At 38.5% G+C, this 25787-nt stretch overlaps 1 protein-coding gene across 1 annotated transcript in view; it reads left to right on the top strand.

Moving 5' to 3' along the window:
- The window catches only part of GRIN3A (glutamate ionotropic receptor NMDA type subunit 3A), a 216131-nt gene that overhangs the window by 95360 nt on the left and 94984 nt on the right, over positions 1–25787 (top strand). The window contains exon 3 of the mRNA XM_021002197.2: positions 476–1523. Within this exon, the coding sequence (XP_020857856.1) occupies positions 476–1523 (1048 nt within the window). The remainder of the gene's footprint in view (positions 1–475; positions 1524–25787) is intronic.

Raw genomic sequence — 25787 nt, 5'->3', positions numbered from 1 at the left:
TGCTTTAAGTGTGTTTGAATGACATCTATTATGATAGCAAGCATTTCCCTACCCATCTATATGTGATCTACTTGCCAAGGAGAGTGATGTGCTATAGTTGAAATGTGCTGTCTCTAGCTCTGAGGAAGCTGCTAGAGTGCTAATTGGGACTATTAAAAAAGAGTATAATTAACACTTCAATTCATTGGGGATTGAGGGGAGAGAAATAAAATCAATTGATAAAGTGCAGGCCCATATAAAATGATGTAAGAATCTGGGGTTGTTAGTTCATTCCCTCAATCAAAGCAATTGTCTTCTTTTGGCTATGATTGCCATAGACCTTTCTAATGCAATTAACTTTCTTTTTTCAAATAAAATTAAAGTTCAGGATGTAGGCAAACATTGGCTATTGCCCCTTCTAAAAAGTAGGACTAACGTCTACTACCCAATGTCTCATCTGTCTTCTTGATTTCTTACCTCTGCTCCTCTTTGACAGGTTTCTAGCCAACACTACTTTCAGGGGCCTCAGTGGTTCCATCAAGGTGAAAGAAACCACCATCCTAAGCTCTGAAAACAACTTTTTCATCTGGAATCTACAACATGACCCAGTAGGGAAGCCAATGTGGACCCGCCTGGGCAGCTGGCAGGGAGGGAAGATTGTCATGGACTATGGAATATGGCCAGAACAAGCCCAAAGACACAGGACCAACTTTCAACACCCATCCAGACTACATCTGAGAGTGGTCACCCTGATCGAGCATCCCTTTGTCTTCACACGTCAGGTGGATGATGATGGTCTGTGCCCTGCTGGTCAGCTCTGCCTGGACCCACTGACAAACAACTCCTCCATATTGGATGATCTTTTTGACAGCCTCCAGGGCGATAATGATACAGTGCCCATCAAGTATAAGAAGTGTTGCTATGGCTACTGCATTGATCTTCTGGAAAAGCTGGCAGAGGACCTGAACTTTGACTTTGATCTCTACATTGTTGGAGATGGGAAGTATGGAGCTTGGAAAAATGGCCACTGGACTGGGCTAGTTGGGGACCTCTTGAGTGGGACAGCCCATATGGCAGTCACTTCCTTTAGTATAAACACTGCTCGAAGCCAGGTGATTGACTTCACCAGCCCCTTCTTCTCCACCAGCTTGGGAATCTTAGTGAGAACCCGAGACACGGCAGCTCCTATTGGAGCCTTCATGTGGCCACTCCACTGGACAATGTGGCTGGGGATATTTGTGGCCCTCCACATTACCGCCATATTCCTCACCCTATATGAATGGAAAAGTCCCTTTGGAATGACTCCCAAAGGGCGGAATAGGAGTAAAGTCTTCTCCTTCTCTTCGGCTTTGAATGTCTGTTATGCCATCTTGTTTGGTAGAACTGTGGCCATCAAACCTCCCAAATGCTGGACTGGAAGATTTTTAATGAATCTCTGGGCTATTTTCTGTTTGTTTTGCCTTTCCACATACACAGCAAATCTAGCTGCTGTCATGGTTGGAGAGAAAATATATGAAGAGCTCTCTGGGATACATGACCCAAAGGTAAAGGAAAAAAAAAAAGAAAACTAGAAATTTCAGCTTACTCTAGCTCTCTTTATTGTACGTTTAAATGTCATGCTAAATATCTTGTCCCTTTAGAATTATATACTGTTCAAACTTAAAGGTCATTATGGTCATCTAAGCCAATCCCCTCATCTTTCAGAAGAGGACATTGAGGCCCAGAGAAGTTAGGAAACTTGACTAAGGCACTTGTTATAATGGAGAGTAGGATGGAGATCTCTAGGTTCACAGTTAAGTGATCTAGCATTTGTTTTCATTTTGCTTGTTGAAATTCTGTCAGACACAATGAGGTTATCTCTGTCACACACTTAAGGGAGAATCCAGGAAGCCAATTTATTGTCTGGAGTAGGTCATTCTTTAATTTATTGTCAGTGAAAAGAAAGAGGTTCTTAGAAGTAGTTGTTTCACAGTTCTGCCTATTAGAAATGTCTCTTAACAGTAAATATTCCCTAGGCATTGGCCATCCTAAGCAAAAGATGCCAGCAGTCAAATATCTTGTCAGATACTCCTCATTTCTGGCCTACCCTAGACCCAAGAGAAAAACTAGTCATTATAAAGTAACTGTTCCCAATATAGCCTTTACAAAATGATGAATTGCTTTCCTTTGGGGTCAGTGAAAGGAAATCAGGAAAACAATACATTTGCTCAGTAGTAAAGCATCTATTTGCCCATTAAAAAAGCAATATAGTTGGGGGAGCTCACAGTTTTTCTTGTGGACCTAGTGTTTATTACGACGTAGCCTAAACTGAGCACTTCTTACACTCAGAAGCTGTTGTGGCCCTTTTCAGGAATATGTCAGTGCAAAGAACAGTACTTCGGACAGTGGTAATTTTTCATTTGGAACTAGGAGTTGCAAGATCCAAGTTGACTTGAGATAGAGTAGCTAATTATATTGAATGATTCTGGCCTCTAGAATTGCTTTCCCCTACTTAAGTTGGTGAGTGACAAACCTGGAGTTTGTTAGCATTGTCTTCTGATTGGATAAATACTGTTTCATTGTGCTCAGGGATGCATAAGGTGATTAGAATGATAGCTCAGGTTTAATGGAAGCATAGCCTTTGGTTAAATCTTAGATTAAGTTTTCATTAAATTAGCAAGTAATAAATATTTCTCAAAGCAAATTAGATATGGGGTTGTCCTTTGCAGAGGAAAGAAGGTAACATTGGATCAACAGACCACTGAATTGGGGAATGCTTGCAGGGTCAAATATATGCACTTTTAAAGTGCCTATAGACTAATCATTTCTTATAGGATTGAAACATCTCACTATAAAATTTCATTTAAAATACATTTTTAGAACCTCATTTTCATAACAATACCTATGAAGAGAATGTTTTCTATGGTTCTTAGCAAAAAGCTAAGGATGAAATAAACCAATCTTCAGAGCCCTTACAGCCCCTGACAAGTTTCAATAGTTCTTCTGGTTTAGATTAAGCTTTTGTTTTGCAACCAAGGCCAATAACAAATTTTACCTATATAGCTCCCAATAAATGGCACTGCCCTTGTAATGGGATTCAATTAGAAGTGAGTCATCAGGAGTAGGTAATGAGTTCCCTTCAGTGAAGGAACATTAAATGATTTACTTGGAATTCAATGAACATCTTTCAGTTCCTTAAGCCTCAGATGTACAATTAAAACAGCAGCCAACTTAACAGGTAAACATTGAGGATTGAACATGTCTCCTCTTCTCCATTTTGGACTAATTTCCCCTATCTAAACATTCTGAATCCTTTCTAGGGGTAGGACTCTAAATAAGGTCACTAGATTCTCCACAAACTTTCATAAACTTTTAGTGTTATGTGTTTAAGAGACTATATGTAAACAATACTTAAACAATATGAAACAAATCAATTCTTTGTAGTATGAAAATCAGAGAAACCAATTTTGGACAAAAGAACTAGTTGGCTCCCTGTCTCCATGCAGATTTAGAAATGTTCAAGAAACATAGAGCACAAAATGAGGCAGCAAAGCAAGCCAGCTTTATTGAGGGGGCATACTTAAAATATGAAGATCAGTCAAGAAGAATGGTGAAAATGGGTCCACTCTGCTAAAGCCCTGGTAGAATTGAGTGAGCTCATTGAACCCCTAGAAGGAAGGGGGTACCCCCACAGTAAAGTCAAGTAGGTTTTTGCAGGGTTCTTATCTGGGTCTAGTAGTTGGTGGGGGAAGGGAGTGAAAAATCTGGACCTGAGGATTGGTGCTGATTCATGCTTGTGAGGAAAGGGAAGACTCCTAGAGAAATGGCTAGTTGATATTCAGACTCCCCACTGGTGGGAAAAGGGGCTTTGGGCCATTACTGCTGGTCTTACTCTTCCCAAGTGACTCAGGGGTTTGAGCTTCCCCAGGATTTCTCCATTTAGCAGGGTAGGGAGGCTACTGGATCAATTAAACTACCTAAACTTTATGTTTTTCAAATACTGGTTTAAGCACAATATAGAACCAAATTTCATTTTTTAGATATTTCTTCCTCCAAATTATAGATGGAATGTAGTACCAGTGCCAAAACAAGAAGCTGAAAAGTGAAAATTCCAATCAAACCCAGGGTTGGATTTTTTTTAATGTCATCATGATGATAAAAATAGTTTTGCCCATTTTTTCCCACTGAGTTGTTTTGGGGTTATATAAACATGACCTGTTTAAATATGAGGACATCTTTCCTGGGATTTCTTTGAAAATGGACCTAAGGGTTTTTAGAACTATAAGGAGTCTATTGAAAAATACTGTAAGAGAGTCAAGCCCTACCATATTCAGGAAGGATCCTATTAAGTTTTAGGAGAATTATAAGATCATGCCATGAAATGAGCAGCAGATGTACAATCAAAAATTTAGAATGGAGAGGAATTTTAGAGATCAAGCCCCTTATTTTGCAAATGATGAAACTGGAGCTCAGAGGTTAAGTGATTTACCCAAGGTCACCTCAGGGGCAAAGTCAGGATTTTAACCTAGTTCCTCTGATTCTAAATCTAGTCACTCCCCTATATCCTAATATTGCTAATTCTCTGTTTTGATCATTCTAAATTACCTTTTTATTTTGCAAAGCCATTGCATTCCCTCAACTGGCAAAGGGAAGACCAAAGTGATTGGCATGCCAAAATTAGTGGGAAAGAACTTTCTATTTTTATCTTGGAACTCAGCATTTTCCAGATTATCAGTTAATTGAATATGTTCTTAATGCTATCTGTTGCCAAATAGTTGGTTTGTTATATCTAAATCATTGCCATTACAGACCCAGAGACTTAAATACATACAAAATGTTAGAGCTAAAGGAAAATGTATCTTAGAAAAGGAGAACTGGATGACTAGAATTTTTTAAATAACTACAGCATAGGGGGAAGGCGAAAGAGAAGGAGAAAGAGAAAATGAATGAAATATTTAAAACTGAAGAATAATTTAGAGAAAGAAGAATGAGAATTCAATGCATTTAGCCTTACATCCGGGGCACCAAGTTTACCATCTTCGTTAAGTTCAAGCTGCTTCATGGATATTCAGTTTGCATTATTATAGTGTCTCCTAATCTTTCACTTTATGCACACTTCCTGCAGAGCTTCAGCATTCCAATATATAGATCACCAAAGCCAAGTCACGAACACTGCACATCTTAAATGTGAGGGAGAAATTATTTTAGAGTACTTAAGAAGAAATCATAAAGACAAAACACAACCAAACTGAAACAAGACAAACCCAGCAGGGAAGCCTGGGTTGTGATGCTCCCCAAGCAAGAGCTGAGGATAATTTTTCAAACCTTACTTATCCCTCAGAACAGGAATCGATCAATAGAATTGGAAAAGATCAATACTGCATTACAGCTAGTAACTAGCTAGGTTATTGCCTCAGGGTTAAAATAAGAACTCCTCAGCTTGCCACTTAAAGCCTTATACAATCTGGCTTCTGCCTAGCTTTCCATCCTTTCTTTCACTTCATTTTTAATAAGTTGTATCAATGCCTTTTCTTTTTTACAGTGCTTACAGCCACCTCCAGATACACTCCCTACTCCCATCTCCTAACAACAAATCTCACATTATAACAAAGAAAAACAGTTAAAAGCAAAACCAGATGACACAATGACCATTCCAGACCTTTCCTATCATTCCTTCCCTCTCCATCGTGTATTCAGTATTCCAGCCAAATTGGACTCTTAGTCGTTGCCCGAACTTGGCATTCAATCCCCCATCTTTGTCCCTTCATTAGGCTGTTCCTGATGCCCAAAGGTGAGCATATAGTATGCAGTGTACCACTGGCCTTTGGAGGAGGGGAAGTCAGAAAGGGAACATGGTCATTCCACAGGATTACCGGGGAAAAGGGAAAGAGGAAGAGAAGGAGGGAAAAGAAGACGAAGGGAATAAGCATTTATATAGCACTTACTATGTGAAAGGCACTGTGCCAAGCATATTACCTCATCTGATTCTCATGAGCAGTCACAAAGTTTTCCCCTTACCCTACCCCTTTCCCTGCCTCCTTTTAACAGCCAGTCAACAAGTGCTTATTAAGTGCTTACTGTTTGTCTGGCACTGTGCTAAAGGCTGTGAACCCTAAATGGATAAAAGACTCAAACAAGATCTCTGCCCTCAAAGAGTTCACAATAGACAATGAACCTCTTGTAAAATTTTCTTTACAAAAAAAAAAAATGCTGTAGCAAAACAATTTAAAAAGTGGAGATGGGTTATCAGTGAATTTAAGTGGTGGCAAGAAGTTTCATGCTTTGTAGGGTTTTATGGGTTAATCTTGGCTCTAGGCATCAGTTAACTGCAGGGCTCTAAACAAGGGTTCTGTACTCCTTGAGTTCAGACTCACATCTGTTCAGACATTTGTCACTTCTAATTAGATCAGAGGAGCTAGATGTTGTGTTTTGCCATGTCTGTATCAGTCAAGCAGAGAAACAACCATTCATGTGCCTAGGATGGGTCCTTGTCAGGACCTACCCCTGAGGAAAACTGAGCTAGGCAGCTTGCCATGCGGATCCTCCCATCTGCCCTTTCAGGACACTTTTCCCAATTTCTGGAGCCCTGCAACTTCAAGACACCAAGGCTTCAGGACCCCATGCTCAAAAGGCCTTGTCCTCAACTGTCTGTCACCATTTAATAATTATTTGACCACATAATCCCTGCTAATAGCCAATAATTAGGATTCTTCTTTCCAAGAGTCTTTTGGTAAGGCCTCCTGAAGATTAACATGACTTTACAACACAAATAAATAAATAAATAAATGATTAAATGTTCATGCATCATAACAAGCAACAGAGGAAATATTTATGATCAAAGGAAACCTGTCTAGCAACTCTAAAATTAGATGATGTAGGTAGCTGTCTTTCTTAATTAATCTGAAGGTAGGTAAGGACTTCACCTGGTCCTTGTCACAAGATCATAGGACTTCAAGCTAGAAAGAACTTAGAGATCTTCTAGTCAAGGGGTTTTAAAGCATTTTATGGCTTGGACCCCTTGGGTAACCTAGTGAAGCCTATGGATCCCATCCTAGAATCACGTTTTTAAATGCATAAAAATACACAGAATTAGAAAGGAAACCAATTACATTTGATATGTACTTATCAAAATATTTTCAAATAAGTTCACACTGCCCACATTAAGAGCTACTACTCTACTCCAAAAGCCTCATTTTACACATGAAGAAACTGAGGCCCAAAGAGGGAAAGTGCATTGTTCAAGGTACGATGTAGTGGAGCTAGAATTCAAACTATCCTTTTGGATTCAATAGCCAGTGCTCTTTCAGCTGCACTATTGCCTTCTGAAACTAGGTACTTACAATGACCATCCCCCTCTCTCATTCTGACAAGTATCCTGATTGTGATTCCGAGTAGGTCCCTAGCCCTGTAACATCTGTGCCATCTAGTATTGACAACTATTACTTTCCTTTTTCTCCCTTCTAGGGAAGTGAAACAAATGCAAATAGATGACCAACCTAACTAAAATTATTTTAACGTGCCTTTTAAAAGTGACTTTATAAGTTCCCTTTCATAGGCTTGTGCCTCTTAAATTCTGGTTTCATTCTTAAAAATCCATTGGCCAATAGTGTAACTCTGTTAAAAGACTGCTGCCCTTACACACATTTCTCTGACTCATTGAAATTTTTCTCAGCCATTTGTGCTTCTGCAGCTACGTGAAAAATCACACATTTCTATTATTAGAGATATGGTACATTTTTCTTGATATTAAGATGCTTCTGTTAACTGGACTCCATGGTGTCTACATCCTCCCACAAGTACTTCATTGCCCCCCCCAAAAAAAGTCTGCTGTGTGCCTATGAGCAGCAGATAAGTTATGAACAACAGATTTATAGACAAAGCTGTAAGTAGGGCTGGGTGACTAGAGGTATGAGCAAGGAACCAGATTTATAATTTGCTGAATTTATAGGACTTGAAGCCCTCCAGCAGCTAGAACCACCAGAGATCAGGAACTAGTTCACAAGAATAATAAGTTAAAATAAGAATGCCTCCAGGTCATGGGCTGGGGTCCGATTCACCCTCCCCTCAAGACCACCATCCCCTCCACCAATCTTCCCACTCCAGCTATGCAGTGTTTTGTCACAGTTTGCAGTTCTTATTCCAGACATAAAAATTCACAGTCATAGTTCCACTTACCAACATCCTTTACATGTAGTCACCCACCCTCCTCTCCATGTGCCTGAGGTCTCAACCCCCCAGCTTTAGAGGATTTAGTAATCAAACTATCTTGGAACAAGGGTGACTGCCTTGGGAAATTGCGTGCTATGACACAGCTCTCCATCCCACTGCCATCCTCCCTCTCATTCATCAATTATCAGAGGATTAAGTACATACCAGGTTCCCCACTATCTTTTCTTTCTTTCACCCACTCAGTTAATTTCACTTCAGGAAAATCTCTCTCACACACACACATGCACATAATCCCCTTAACCTCCTTCCTCTTTCCACTCTCTTCTCCAACTCTGTCTGGCTTACCACAGGAAAAATGTCTACATTTCTCTATTCTTCCTACCCTCTCACTCTGGCTGCCTCTCCCCTCTATAAAGGAGCTATAAAATCTCAAGAAATTGAAGGCAACTGTCAAAACATTCCTGGGACCATTTTAGAAAAGTACCCTCAAAGGAAGAAGTTCAATCAATCTCTAAATCCCTTGAAAATCCTAGAAGTCTTCTTCAGAATCTCCAGAAAAGGCTCTTATCTTCACCCCTTAACCCAGCCTTTTCTTGAGCACTCTCATTCCAAATATTTAAAACACCTTCTAAGTCAATGATATTTTTATTTCCATTTTGTTTAATAACTAGTACTGCAACACTATTATGTCAACAATATTCTGCCCTAGTCTCAGAGCTTCATTTTACATTTACAATTTTCATTGTAAATTTATGTCAACAATATTCTGCCCTAGTCTCAGAGCTTCATTTTACATTTACAATTTTCATTGTAAATATACAGTATCTCATTTGTGCTATGGGTTTAAAAGGGTCTCTTTGGAGATTGTTTCGGCCTGCGAGCCTAAAACATCATTTATATCTATGGAAAAGATGTGCTCCAACTTTCAAACAAATGACTTACTTAGCAGGAGAATTTATGCAACATATGGTTGCCCATTGGATTATTGCCCAGAGCTGCCCATATATTACATATGTGTATAACATCTGTTATATAGTGCATGTTGTCTGTACATTAGACAGTGTTCCATAGCCATGATTTTCATTTCGATAAATATCAGCTTCAGCTAGCTCTTTTGTATCAGACAAATAATTAAAAGCAAATAGCTCTTCAGATCCCATCACTTATGAAAGTCAGTAAATATGTGATCTAATTTTTAAATGCTGGATTTAGAAGCAAGAAATCTTGGTTCAAATGCTGGTTCTGACACAACTCTCTGTGTCACTAAGAGTAATTCACTTACCTTCTCGAGGCCCAGCTTCCTCCTGTGTTGAATGAGGATAATACTTGCACACCCTACTCCATAAGGTTTCTAAGGAAAATGCTTCATAAACCTTAAAGTGCTAAAGAATTCAAATTCAATGTGCATTTATGAAGTGCCTACTATGTGCCAGGCACTGTGCTAGGTTCTGTTGATGCAAATACAAAAGTGATAGCCTCTACCCTCAAAGGTTTTACATTCTCCTTAAGAGAAGCAAAATCTATACACAGACAAGTAAATATAAAATGAAGACAATGTAATTTGGGGTGTTAGAAAACAGGACTGGGAGAATTCAGAAAAATTTCATGCCAGGTAGTGTGCTAAGCCCTGGTGATACAGAGAAAGAAAAAAAAAATAAAATAAAAAATGGCCCTTGTTCTCAATGAAGCAATGGAAGAAATGTGATACTGCAATTACCTACAAGTGAAGGTTGAGATTGTTGAGATTTTTTAAATATATGTGTCCATTTGTGAAAAATTAACCTTGGTACCTACTATTACCAATGACATGATCGTTTCAAGCTTGACTTGAGGAGGAAGACCAGCCTTTCATGAAAATGAAATCTAAGAGATTAGTTTCAAACTCTCATGACCAAAAATGCCAAAGCCAAAGTAATTTATTGCATACTAAAAACAACATGAGACTTCTTGATGCTTCCCACAAACCCTTCCAAGGATTATGTTCTTTAAACAGGTGGGCTCCCAGAGGACAAGGGCATGACAGGATTGACTGATAAGTTTGCCTTTGCTGAGCTTACTTCTGTGAGCCAAGCTTCCCTTCTGGGTCCATGGACCATGGAGCAGATCTGGGCATTCTTCCTCCTTTTAGAGTCATGGTTATTGGCTCTGCTAGGGTGCAGGGTGAGGAGAGAAACTGGCTTCTCACTCTGGAAAGCATTGCGGAGAAAATAAAAAGCTTCTTCATTGAGCTGAAATCATGCCAGTTCCATAGGGCACTTGCAAGATTTCAAATCACATGCTACTTATTAATGTATTCCCACACCGCTCTCCCTCCTGCTCCTTAGATAAAATGCCCCTGGAGTTCTTCTGTCTAAATAAGTCCCTCCCCAAAGATCTCATAGGAGAGAGTAGAAGACAAGTATCATTTCTGTACTAACAGATGGCAGAGCTGCCACTATAACAAAATCCCATTTGAATGTTCAAAGCAAATCACTAGCAAATTTTAAATATTAAAAAGACCTTCTGCTATGACACAAGACCAAAACTGAAACAGGAATGTCAAAGCCCCCAAAGGTCACTGATATTCTCTAAGAAGTTCATTTGTATCCTCTAAAAAAGGAGTGAAAAAAATTGCTCTCTTCACACTGTCCACCTACCCACTCCTACTCCCCCCAAAAAAATATCTCTGATAAAGCACTGGAATTAGAATTAAGGGACCTAGTTTCAAATCTTTCCTCTAAAATTTATCACCTCTGCGACCTTGGGCAACTCACTTAACTTCACTGTGCCTCAATTTCCTCATCTGTAGTATAAGGGGTTTAATGATAAATGCTTAATAAGTGTCTGTTGACTAGCTGACTGAACTTTGAGGCTCTTTCCAGTTCTAGATTTATGATCCTATGAATTGCAAGCTGCATGAGGGCAAAAAGTCTGTCTTACTTGAGATCATGATCCTATATTGAGTTTTACATTCGTCCTATAAGGACCAATAAGAACAAGAAAAATAAATACACATTCAAGTAAGAAATCATGACACCATGAGGTGAAGTAGGAAATGCTAGGTCATCTAGCCAGAAACAGCATTGTAATGAGCCACACACACACACACACACACACACACACACACACACACACACACACACACTCCTAATCTGACCATAATACACACTACTACCCTCATTTACCAATTCTGAATTTGGAAGGCGAAGGAAAGAGAGGAAGGGAAGAAGGGACTAGTAATGGTGTCCTCCAAAGTGCTTCTGTTCAGAAATGGAAAACAGCATTAGAAACCAGAGAAAGACAAGAGCATGACTCTTCTTCTTTTTCCTTCACCTCAAGTCAATCAATCAGCAACCATTTATTAAGTGCCTAATTTATGCCAGGCACTGCATAAATAAGGACCAAAAAAATGCCACAATATCAGCTCTCAAAAAGCTTGCATTCACTTTCTCAGGCAGATAGTATGTACATATTGGCATGAATATACAGAATAAATATGTAAACAACAAACACAAAATAGTTAAATACAAAGTAGGGAGGGATAGCACTACATTTGGAGGGGGGGGAATCAAGAAAGTACTGTAGTCAATAAATATTTATTAGGCACCTACTATGTCCAGCACTGTACTAAGTTCTAGGAGTACAAAGAAAGGCAAAAACAAAAAACAAAAATAGCCCCTGGTATCAAGGAGCTCACAGACTAAGGGGTAAGTAGGGGGAGGGGGGACACCATGAAAACAACTATGTACAATGAGATAAATCGGAGATAACCACAGAGAAAAGCACAAGGTACAGGATAAATGGGAAATAATCCATAAGACACATAGATACCCAGGTACCATGAGAACCTAAGAGCTGGGCACAGTAAATGAAGAGTATAGCTTACTCAACCATGGTGTGTTTGGACTTCACTAGATGACTACTTTGAATCCTGTCGGGCCATCATAAGTAAAGGACAATTGTTAATTATCATCAATTGTAAGGCAGCTAGTTGGCACAGTGAGTCCACAGCTGGACCCGAAGTCAGGAAAACACAAGTTCAAATCCAGCTTCAAACACATACTAGCTCTGTGACCTTGAGCAAGTCGCTTAACTTCTGTTTGCCTCAGTTTTCTCATCTATAAAATGGGGATAATAATAGCCCCTACCTCCCAAGGTTGTTGTGAGGATCAAATGAGACAATTTTAAAGCACTTAGCACAGTGCTTGGCATATAGTAAGCACTATATAAGTGTTAATTACTGTCCTTATCATTAATAACTGTGATAATATATGTAAAGTGATTTACAAACTTTAAAGCACTATATAGATGCTAGCTATCGATATTATTAAAGTCACATATAACTAGGATAGGTTGGTGACTACCTAGTTTTCTGCTACCCTGGTGGGCCTAGCCAAGTTGAGGACAGCAATGCAGTTCTATCTCACTAGCACTTCACATTACCAAGTAATCATGCTTTCAGAGCCTGAGAGGACTTCAGAAACATAGAGCCCACCTCACTCTTCTTTATACAGGAGAGATCTGAAGCTCACAAAGGAGATACGATTTTTCTCAAGAATTCATAGCTAACAGATGGCCAAAATGAAACTAGAACCGGAGTCTTCTCACTCTCAGAGATAAGCCTTTCCTACCATACCATGTTGTATATTAACTCCAATTGCCCTGGACTAATGTAAGAGCCCAAAGAATGATGGCAAAACCCTCCCATCTATGAGCTAGTATTCAATGATAAAAGCAGCTAGGTGATGCAGTAGATACAGTGCTGGTCCTGGAGTCAGGAAGACTCATCTTCCTAAGTTCAAATCTGGCCTCAGACACTTACTATCCATGTAAACCTGGCCAAGTCATTTCACCCTGTTTGCCTCAATTTCCTCATCTATAAAATGAGCTAGAGAAGGAAATGGCAAACCTCTCCAGTACCTTTGCCAAGAAAACCCATATGGAGTGACAAAACTTCAGCCACAACTGAAACAACTGAACAACAACAACAATAATAGGTGCCATAATCATGTCCTGCTTCATCTGTGTGGTTCCTTAGTGCCTTATTCCTTGCCGGTATTTTTTTAAATGGATGGGTAGATAAATGAACGAATACCTCAAGCCTTCTCCAGCAGTTGGAAAAATCACATCAGAACCACAGAAAAGGGGGACATATGGTACCATGGAAAGTTTTCTTTCTTTGGAGTCAGAGGAACTGGGTTCAAATTCTAGGTCTTCTTCTTAGAGCCTGTGTAACCTTAAGGAAATTGCTTCATATCTTTAGTACTCAGTTTCCTAATTTTTTTAAATAAAGATATTGGATTAGAAAACTTCAGAAGTCTTTTCCAGCTCTAAATCTACTAACGCCCTTTCCCCTCCATAAATTTGCTCTGAATTTATTACACATACACTTTTATATGTACATCTTGTCTCCCCCTCTCCCCAAAATCAAATACCAGCTTCCTTCCTAAGGATAAGGATTCTTTCATTTTTGCATTTCTGTGTCTAGTGTCTACTATAGTGCCTGGTATATAGAAGGTTCTTCATAAATGCCTATTGATTAATTGATCCAGACTCCAAGATACAACTTCCCAACTTTCTCAAAGGCCATTACGTTGCTACCCCATTAACAAATAAAGAGAGGAACAGTAATAGAGATTGGGATGAAAGAAATAATTAAGGTGAAGCATTTAAGGTGATGCAAGAGTTCACGATAGTGTGTGAATGATCAGGTGAACTTGGGAAAAGGTGTGGTAATAAGTTATTTCCCTGTCTAAATTGCATGTTGCTCTGGACCAACTGGGATAATACAAGGTCCCAGGAATCAAAGTAGGATAAGTTCATATAATGTGGTGAGAATACAGTGAACCAGTATGAAATAAGCTGGGGAAAAAAAAAAGCAATCAGAAGGGACCAGGTGGGAGGCCAACTTGGGCCAGAAACAGCAATTATGGGATCAAGAGTAGCCGTGTATGAGCTGCTGTTGAAGAAAGGATGCTCAGCCTTTGGAGATCTTTTATTCTCCAGATGTCTCATGGCTAGACATTGGCTTTCCCTCGTATGGCTGAATTATCTGGAGGTTGTTGAAAGAGGAAAAAGGAGAAAAGACACTAACAATAACAGCTCTGATTCATACAGTATAATGCCTTATGTTAGGTAGGTAGTACATGTGTCATCTCCATTTTACGGTTTACTTCTTATCTGAAGCTTAGATAAGAAAAAAAATATCATCAAATTTTGTGGAGGATTTTTCCCCTTTTCCTCATCCTCCAGTATTTGAAAGATTTAGCTGTAACTTCCATTTATGGTTAGAATATCACTGTATGTGGTTTTGTTCTTCCAGTAGTATGCCAATTAATTGGTCATTATACAAGAATCTCACAATTAGAGTAACTCCTGTGCCAACATCTATTGCAGAGGATGAAGAGGTAGAAAAATGCAACAAAAAACTTGATAAGATGCCCCCAAAGCTTCATGCCAGTATATCACTAATACTTTAAGCTGTTTTGCATCTGCTCTGAAGTAGGAAGCAGAATGAAAGGCCCCAAATGAACTAGAAAATTATTCTTCACCTCAACCCACCTCAAGTGATGATTGTAACACATTAATTGCATAAAACATGTAAATATTCTGTTGCTATATGTCTAAAACTAGGGCCTGCAGAGGGAGTGGGGGGGCGGGGCTTGCAGAGGGGGTAGGGCAGTACAACTCACTATACCATAGTTGAATTGGGCTTGGTTAATGCCATCTACCCACACAACCTCAAGCCCCATTGGTCACCCAAAAGTGTGAGTCAATAACAACAAACTCTAGGACTTGACATAAAGTCACATGGGACAAGGTTGTGCTAGTGAAGCCAGGTTCTATAACATTCTACAAATAACTTGATAAATATCCTTCAAATCAAAGTGACTCATACACTGATATTTGGTGAAGTCAGTACAATGATGGACATAAAGGCAAGTGATAAAAAATAAGTCAAAAAAGTAGGGTTGCAGATTAAGAAAAAAAAAAGAATCCTCATACCTGTATATCATGAATATTTTCTTTAGCAAGAAAGTCAGAAGGCACTGGACATGGTAAGCACCAAATAACATCATAAGAAATCAAATTGCCTTTATCAAGAGATGGGAAATGAATGCTTTCTGATGTGGGGATCATCTCTCAAACAGCTACCTGTGTGCAATCAGAACATCAACTCATTACAGCAATGCTAAAAATCAACATCAAATTAGAAGGATAATGATGAAATGATAGTGTATGCAATTAAAATAGCTTTAACCCAAGCTATTCAAATAAATCAATTATGCCCCCTCCGAAATGGGAAATGGATAAATGAAAAGATATTGAAACAAACTAGCAACAATCCCAAAGAAATTTAAATAATGTAAAGCAATTATTATACTTAGGAGACCTAAAGCATTTGAAAACGACCTCAGCCCACAAAGAAACTCACTGCAAAAGGGAGACTCATAACAGCAAAAGTTAAAAATGACCAAGAATATAAACTAATTTGCAAAATATTACAAAGGAGAATGATAGAAGATTGTGAGTGGCATAACATCATAAAAGAGCATAGTGGTGTCTGCAGAAAACTTGACCTTAAACACAAATAAGCCAAATCATCACAAAAGCATGTAAAGATGCAAATGGAAGGAAGACAACAGACTAAAAATAGAACATAGAAGTGCTAGCACTTCTATAACAATGTTTTTCTCCATGAAAATAGAACTACTACATTTAGACTCAATGCCTCAATCCCATAAAGGCATATGAGGAAGTAGAAATGGGACTAAATAAAACAATGCCATGAAAAGCTATGAAGAGGCAGTGAGACAGCACAGTGGATGCAGAGTAGGGCCTGGAGTCAGGCCAAGCTCAAATCTGGCCTCACAAACTTAACTAGCTGTATAACACTGGGCAAGTCATTTAACCCTGGTTGCCTCAGTTTCCTCATCTGTAAAATAAGCTAGAGAAGGAAATAGCAAACCACTCCAGTATCTTTGCCATGAAAAAAGGGGTCACAAAGAATCAGACGCAACTGAAGTGACTGAACAAATGAAAAGCTGCCAGGTCAGATGAAGTATACAAAGAAGAAATATGTATTGGAGGCAATAGAAATTGCATGGAAGGATAAAGCTTTAATATATCTAAAAGAGACACTATTTTTAAAAATCATGCACTTTTTAATAAAACAATAATATCCAAATTATAAACATATTCCTACATATAAATACTATTGTGGGCCCACCATTGTAAACCATTATTCATTTGATGATCCAGAGACATTATTACTGACCCATGTGTATATTTTCTTATCTTTTTATGATAATTATTAGAATAATTTATATATGAAATAAGATTATCTCTGATTAAAATAACTAGCATTTATATAGAACTTTAATATTTAAGTGTTACATATATAAATATGTATATACACACACATATATGTGTGTATATATATGTACATATATATATGTATGTATATATATATATAAAATCCCATTTGTTCCTTTCAACAATCTTGTAAATACTATTGTTATTCCCATTTTACAGATGAGGAAACTGAGGCTGAGAGTTTTAAGTTACCCATTCAGCTACTAAATATCTGAGGCAGAATTTGAAATCAGCTTATCTTGTCTCCAAGTCCAGCACTCCATCATATTCATCTAGCAGCTGCATGAAAACATAAGAAAGGAACAGGAAGGTTTTTACAGATGATTTTCTGTAGCAGACACCATTTTAGTCACGTGCTTGTGCGTAGAGAAGATATGTCAACCATATAAAATGTAATTGGTACATATTTAACAAGATAAATAAAAATACAATAAAACATGGATAACATTACATTTTAAAACCAAGTCAACATGAAGCTCACAGGAATCCCGATATAGGAGTTAGTGAATGGCCCTATTTCTATTTGAGTTTGACACCACCAGCGTAGGGAAGACCAGATACTGCTGTGTTTATTCTTGTTGATTATTAAAAACCATTTGTTTCACTGGAGAAAAACATCCTTTGAAGAGTCCTCCTCAAGCAAAAGTATCTCTCACACATATATGCTAAAATCAGATAAAATTCTTTGATAGAGATAACTGTTCAGTTGTCCATCATTGTAAGCTCATAAGAACTGAGTTTTTTTGTTTGTCTTGGTATCCCCAATGTCTAGCATGGTGGCTCATATATATATAGTAGGTACTTGACAACCCCTTAACAAAACTGAAATTTAAACATAAAACAGGGAGACACATGCTTATCAAAGTTGTTAGCTATCATGGAGGATGCCCCACAGAGAATACAAATGGAAACAGTATATATGGTGATAGCCTCTAGATATTACAGTGCTAATTCCATCAAGCCCTAGAACACTACAAAGCATCCTTAGTGAAATCCATGATCACTCAAAAAAGTTTAGTCGAATCATCCACAGATAAAAGACCAAAGGCATAAAGAAAGCTTTTTTTTCCTAAACTATGGCATGGAATTGGATTGACACCCTTTTGAGCTGGTTCATCAGGACATATGTCTTGGATTGGTGCTGAAAATGAACAATGACCCAGGCCCAAAACTGAACAGAAGGAAGAAAGTGAGCTGGATTATTTTTAGTAAATTTTACAGCACAATCAACTTTCCCAAGCTGCTCCCTGACACAGAAACCCGTCTTCTGAACACTAATATTCTCCTGCTGATATTATATAGAACTGAAACACAGAAGACCACAATCTCAAAAAAATAAGAAAACAAAAATCATGGATGGCCTGAGGCAATAGGGAAATGCTAATGGTGAATTTAAATGGAAAGTAGCATATGACCAATGACAACACGGATTTAAGAATTAGCATAGAGGATTTAAGCCATGAAATGTGTCATCAGAAAGAAAATGGATACAAGAGTAAGAAAGAACAGATATATCACCCAAACGCTACACTGATATCCATGAAGTGTTTAAAAAAACTAAAAAGAAGACTCCTTACATTTTCCTCTATGAAGAATTCACTGGGAAGACATGAACAAGAATATCACAGTATGAAAAGGCAAGGATAGATTGCAATTATTATTATCAAAGGGAGTATTCACATTGATCTATACTCAATCAATATGACTACTCTCTTTGGTGAGAACACAAAGCCACTGATTATTGAAATCTAGGTCAAAAGAATCATGACATTTGCAATGTTTTAAAATGAATGTTTGACATAATTATGATGAGTTTATGAATTATAATAACTTTTATATGTCACATTGCCATTTACAAAGTGCTTTCAAGTATACTTTTCTCAGATCATCAAAATGACAAAGAATAGTACATATTACTAGCACCATTTTAAAGATGAGGAAACAGATTTAAAGAGGTTCAGTGATTTACCCAGAGTCACACAGCTAATAAGTATTCAAGACTGAAACTCAGAACTTCTGACTCCAAGCTTAGTATGCATTTCATTGTGCAATGCTGCCTCTTAAATAAAAAAAAGAAATCTTCAAAGGCAAGATAAAAAAGTAGGAGGAGGGTTGTGTTGTGCCTTCAAAACATTTTGCATTGGGTTCTTACAGTATAGACTGTGAAGGCAATTGTTCGAAGAAATGAGATGAAAATTCATGATCTGTCCATTTAATTACCACCCAGTGTACATCTGAGCACTAATGATTTACCATGGAGCATGGACTTCAGAAAGCTGAATATCTTGCCAAACAAACATAAAACCAAGTAGTCAAAAATATATATTGATGATCAAATGGAAGTCCCAGAATACCAAATATATTTTCTTCTATGCCATATACAGAATGACTAGCAGGCAGCTAGGGCTTTAAGGGCTATATGATTCTATTTATGAATTCTAGAAATTATATGAAATACTTGAATAGCTTATGACATCATAAAACAAAAGTATAGCTCCCTGTATGAAAAAGTTGTTGGATGTGGTCAGACCTATGCTTTAAGAAGATTGATTTGACAGCTTAGTGGAGGATGAACTGGAATAGGAAAAGACTTGAGGAAGGGACACCAAACTGAAGGCTATTGCAATAGTTCAAGGGTAAGGTGATAAAGGCTTGCCACAGAGTGGTGGCAATTTCAGAGAAGAAAAACAGGAAAAATATGAGAGATGCCGTAAAGGTAGAATTAGCAGGAATTAGCAATAGATTAGATATGGGGAGGTGAGAGTTAGTGAGGAGTTGAAGATGACAGATAGAGAGGCCTGAGTGTGGTGTCCTTGAGAGTAATAGAAGAGTTAGCAAGATGGGCTGGAAAGATGAGTTTGACGGGTTGAGTTTAAGACATCTATGGGACATTGAGTTATAAATGCCCAATAGGCAGTTAGATATTTGAGACTGGAGATTAGTAGAGAGATTAGGATCAAATAAATAGATTTGAGAATCATTGCCATAAATGATCTCCCTATATCAATTTCCCAATCCCTATTTTGCAGTGTTATACACATGTGATTGCTTAATATAAATACTTTCTTTTTTCTAATTGAGGACAATAAAGGGCAGCATTAGCTCTAGTATTTCTCAGATGATATCAGATATCAGATCTAGTATTTCTCAGCATTTCTCAGATGAAAAGGATTTGAGTATGGGGCAAGTGGTGGACTGTGTATCTTCTGAGTTCCAGCCTATGTTCAGATGGGCTCAACACCAGAGGATCACCAACCAGGAGATCTGGGGGCAGGGATGGCAGGGACATATCAACTAACAAAGACTGGTTACCAAGACACGGAGGGTTGTACTCAAATCAGTGAAGTACTCACACTAATGAAATCATGAAGCTTTACAATACAAAGTTTCACCCTTTAGACACTTCTTTAGATGTATATTTTAAATATCTGTGTAAATATATTTTAATTCATGTACTGAAGTGAACCTATTGGTAAGTGGTAATGGTAGTAGTAACACTGGTAGTAGTAATCATTATCATCATCACTACCACCATTATCTCTTCCATCTCTAATCCACGTGTAATGAAAAGCTTTCAAAATACAGAGACCTAGAAGAAGAAATAAAAATCATGCAGGAACAGAATGAGGTAGATGCCATTCTGTCCTTTACTGGAGTTATTTCAGAAATGCTTTCAAAGAGTTAACAGAAGATGCACTTACATCCTATTTTTATTCAATTACAAAAAGTAGTTTTATCTCCCTGTGCAATAGTCTGCAAAATATTAAATAAACAATTATAATAGCAATAAGAATGATTTATCCCAGATCCATTTCTATTGAAGCTTCATCTAAAAAAGATGGACACAAGATCATATGTGACATTTGTATCATGCCTTAAAGTTTTCAAAATCTTTTACATAAATTATCTCACTTGAAGTTCACAATAAGCCTATGAAATTGGTACTATAGGTATTATTATCCTTATTTAACAGATGGGGAAACTGAGGATCAAAGAGGTTAAGTGACTCATCAGTTTTTACTTAATTAGATATTTCAATGAATCTGTGGATCTCATCAATGTGAGTACTCTCAATGTAAATGGCAACTCTTCTATGCCAATAGTCACACAACTAGTAAATATTAGAGGCTGAATTTGAATGCAAGTTTTTAATGACTCCAAATCCAACACTCTATTCACCACTGCCACACTACTGTTCTCAACAGTTGTAAGGGACCAATTAGTTCTGCCCAAATGCAGAAACAAAACAAAACAAAAAACACCCAAAACCATTTGGACCATCTAAAACAGTTAGAATTATTGACAATTACTTCAGTTAAGTAAGATAAACAAATTTTAGCTCCAGAGGGAACTAGCCTTGCTATCTTTGGTTAGCTTTCTATCTCAAAAACAAAATATTAAAGCCTGAGTGTCTCCCAAACACTTTCATGTTTTTATTGTTCCTCAAAATTACAATTGATATTTGCATCATTTATAGATTTTCTTCAAAGTCCACTGGGATTTTTTTTTTACTAAGGACAATATTGTTTCTAAATTGGAGCAAGATTAATTAATTTTAATAAAATTTCTTTCCTTATAAGGAGCAAAGTGGCATACATCCTGTCATAACTAAAATCTGATTTCAAACTACTATCCATAACTGAGAATTTCAGTTAGAAATTAATTAAGGCACTTCTTATACTTTTCTTGACAATGTTAACCATTTACTTGCTTAAATTAATACTTGTACACACCTTAAAAATCATCACTGCCTGTCAAAAATAGGTTTCTCACAGTCATTTTTGAGTTTCACAAGTCTTACATTTTGCAACAGGTCTTTTACTCAGTATTTTCATATACACTTGTAATCTAGAAACAGGTTCTTAAAGGTTAACATGATTATCCTTCAAAGAACCCTAGATGGATAGATAGGGAAAAAATGAGCTCTTACTATGTGACAGGCACTGTACTGAGCTCTAGGATTATAATATAAACAAGTAAGACAGTCTTTGTCATCCAGGAGCTTACATTCTAAAGGCGAAAGACAAGACAAAAGGAGACCTGGAAGAGAGAAAAGAAGGTTATCTAATTTCAGTTTCCATGGGAGGAGGTGAGGATAATGGCTGGAGTAGAGGCAACACGGTGTGGAAGTGACAGGAAGTAGCTTGGAGACCAGGTTCTAGGCAAGATAAGGTGAAAACTCACCTATCAGAGCCCAGGGTGATTCTAGGGACAGAGTCCAAATTTCCCTTTGGGAGGAGGTAGGATGAATGAGGAATAGGAAACATTTTTCTTTCCATCAGGATCCCATCACCTTTCTTACAGATACACCTAATAGCATAGGGAAGGACTTAAAAGTTGCTCAAAAGAAACACTGTGACCTTGTGATACAGCAACACTACTGCCTGATCCTTTGCCTAGGGAAGCGTTTGCCTCATTCAAAAGAAATAATAAAATAGCTTGGAAAAATAGGGAGAACAGCATATTAAGAAGAAATGCAGGAAGGGAAAGCATAGTAGAAAATATTTGGGTGACAATCATTAGATGCAATAGTGGTTTCAGAGTAGATTTATGAGTCATCTGTGTTAATATCATACTATCATATTACATAGTATAGTATAGCATAGCATAGCATAATATGGTATAGTAATTATACCCATGGAAACTACAAAGGGCCCAGGGCAAAGCCTTGCAGGGTACCAACATTTAGTGGGCAGGAGAAGGATTATGATCCATCAAAGAACAAAAAGAAGATCTGAGAGATAGGAGGAATAAAAAGAGAAAACTGCCACAGAAGGCAAGGTAGGGAAGAGTATACAGGAAAGGAAGGTTGTTAGAGTATCAAAAACTACAGACATAGACACTTCAAGTAGAATGATAGTTAATAAAAAGTCACTGGATTAGCAATTAAAACATCAATGGAAAAGAGCAATTTCAGTTGAGTGGTGGGTATGGAAGTGAGATTACACATGTCTGTGAGATACATTCAATACAAAGGAACAAAATATAGGCACCTAAGGAAAGCCACCAAGTAACCAGCTGACCTGCTCAGCTACACAGAAGTCTCACATGACTCTGCTGCTCTTCCTTCTGAAAATACAGTCAGCACTGCAGTTTGAAGCCCAGGTAAGCTTTTACAGATATGGTAACGGTAGCCTTTGAGGACTCTCTGGGCTAGCTTGCCTAATGCCTCAAAGGGTCACTGAGATTGATGCCCTCATCAGGCTAACTGGCAACAGCTGCTAAGTCAGATTAATCTCTGACTTCCTCATTGGATAACAGTTACCTCCCCCCTTCTCTTTCCTAGGATGGGTTGTGTGATTTGGCTCTGTTCATGTACCTGAAGGGAATTGGCTCATACCGATAAGAGCATAGACATCTCTCACATGTTCATTGGTATACAATGTGGTTGTCAGTACCTTTACAACCACAGGTTATCAGTCAGCTGTTTTTCCACTTATTGCTAGCTATTTTCCTAAAACCAGGTGTTCTGGATGATTAAGGTCCAAAATGGCATCTAATGCAACAATGCCCAGCATTCTTTTTCCATGGCTCTTTCTTTTTGTCCTTCTGTTAAGAGGCTAGTTAGTGCTGACGGCCATTCCAAGTATTCCTTCTGCCTCCTGCATCCTCTCAGAGTTTTGCCAAGTGGGGCCAGCTCCCACATTTTCCTTTATTTCTGTGCTATCCCTTCCTAAGGCTGAGGTTTATTTAAAAGCCCCAACCACCTGGACCTTCTCTCCCTTGTAAACAAGGACCCCTAGATTACCTTCAGGATCCAGTAGCAGTATGTGTCCCTCAAAGACTGAGAGAGGTGATTGTCTAACTGTTCTTCTGGAGTTAACTTGTCTAATGCCTCCAGCTGTTATTTAGGAGGCTCTGAAGCTTTTATCCCTATCAGCCAAGTTCAGAGTAAATATATAGATCCACACCAGTCATAGCGAGGGTTGACTATCTGAGCCTTTGCAACTTAAACAAAATTTCTCCAGAGCTTATGTTGACCAAGTCCATTCCCAATGTTACCCTCCTTCCCTGGTCACTTGAACCTCCTCAGGTGAGAAGACCTTGCACCACTCCCTTTGTGTAAAGTCTACCACTTCCTACTGTTGCCTCGTTGTCAGACTTCTCAGGTAACACCTTAGACTTCTAGTACCTTGAGCCTTCCATCTTCTACTGGGAGTGACATGTCCCCTGAAGCCAGACCAGACTTACTCTGTCTGCCCTCAAAGTAACCATTTCCAGCTATGCCAGCACAAGGCAGCTTCCACATAACGCTGCCAGCCCAACCTCCCAAATGAGATGTGGAGAACCTCTGATGCAAAGAAACGCAACCCACCCTTGGATTTCAGGCCTCCCATATCCTGCTTTACCCATCCTTTGAAGGCAGAAGAATGGCACCCTCTACTCAATGGCGAACATTCTCATATCATACCCTTACATCCCTGTGACTTTGAACTCCTGCAGATCATCATCAAAGCCTTATTCTACATCTCCTACCATCCTATTCCTCATTTTCATCCCCCTCAACGCACCCAGCCCAAAGTCTCAACTCCACCCAGTTCCTCAATCCCTACTCTTTTGCTTATTCTCCCTGTCTACTGGCTTATTGCCAACTACCTACAAACACGTCCGTATATCCTCTATCCAGAAAAAAACCTCACTTCACCCTTCCATCCCTGATAACTACCATCCTATATCTCTGCTGCCCTTTGTAGCTACACTCCTCAAAAACTCCATTTACAAGAGGTACCTCCACTTTCTCTTTTCTCACTCTCTTCTTAACCCCTGCTTAATCTGGTTTCTGACCTTTTCATTCCACTAAAACTGCTCTCTCCAAAGCTACTACTGAGTTCTTGCCAAATCCAAATGACCCTTTCTCAGTCCTCATTCTTCTTGACCTCTCTTCAGCCTTTCACATTGTTGATCACTCTAACCTCCTTAACACTCTCTTCTCTCTAGATTTTTCAGGACACCACTCTATCCTGGTTCTCCTCCTACCTATCAGAGCACTCCTTATCCATCTCTTTTGCTGAATCCCTATCCAGATCACAGTCTCTAACCATAGGTTTCTCTCAGAGTTTTGTCCTGAGTCCTCTTCTCTTCTCCTCTACACTGTTTCAGTTGGTGAACATCAGGTCCTATGGGATTTAATTACTATTCTATGCTGATGATTCTCAAATCTAATCTATCCTGCCCAATCTCTCTGCTGACTTCCAATCTAATATCTTCAACGACCTTTCAGACATCTCGAACCAGATGTCTGGTAGACACCTTTAACTCAGTATGTCCAAAACTAAACTCATTATGTTTTCCTCTAAACCTTCTCCCATCTCACTTTTACTATTACTTCTTTATTACTGTAGAAGGCAACAGCATCCTCTCAGGCACTCAGATTCACAATTTAGGAATCATCCTGGATTCTTCATTATCTCTCCTATGTCCAATCTGTTGCCATGGCCTGATGATTTCACCTCTGAAATACCTCTCATATATGTATTTTATGTCATTTCCCCTCTCTCCTCTAATACTGCCACCACTCTAGAGCAGGCCCTGACTATCTCACACTCACATTATTGCAATGGGCTGCCAGTGGGTCTGCCTGCCTCACTCTAGTCATCCTCCATTCAACAACTAAAATAATTTTCCAGATCATATCACCCTCCTACTCAATAAACTCCAATGGCTTCCTATTGCCTCCAGGAGAAAATACAGAGTTATGTTTGGCATTCAAAGACCTTTATAACATAGTCCCTTCCTACCTTTCCAGTCTTCTCATACTTTAATCCCCAGCACATACTCTTTGATCTAGTGATATTGGCCTCCATGAACAAGACATCCCATGTCTTTGCTCCAGAAATTTCCCCTGGTTGTCCTCCATGCCTGGAATGCTCTTCCTCCTCCACACTGAATACTGACCTCCCTGGCTCCCTGTAAATCCCAATTAAAATCTTACCTTCTATAGGAAGCCCTCCCCAATCTTTCTTAATTCCAGTGCCATCCTGGTGTTAATTATTTCCTAGATATCTGTAAACAGCTTTCTTTGTATATATTTGTTTGCATGTTGCAACCCCCATTAGATTGTAATATCCTTGAGGGCAGGGACTATCTTTTGCCTCTTTTCATATCCCTACTGCTTAGCACAGTGCCTGGCACATAGTAGGTGCTTAATAAATGTTTATTGATTGATTGCTTGAATGGTCAGCGGAGAATTTCTTCCCACAACCATCATCCTCTCACAGGTTTCCATAATCTTCTGGAATGATAAAGTCCCACTAAATCACCTAACAAGAGAGTCTATGCCAATTCAGTGCAATTCCATTCAAGAG

Source organism: Phascolarctos cinereus, unplaced genomic scaffold, assembly GCF_003287225.1.
Source record: "Phascolarctos cinereus isolate Bilbo 61053 unplaced genomic scaffold, phaCin_HiC Scaffold_4;HRSCAF=312, whole genome shotgun sequence".
NCBI classification, from domain to species: Eukaryota; Metazoa; Chordata; class Mammalia; order Diprotodontia; family Phascolarctidae; genus Phascolarctos; species Phascolarctos cinereus.
This window is presented reverse-complemented; position numbering and strand designations above follow the sequence as displayed.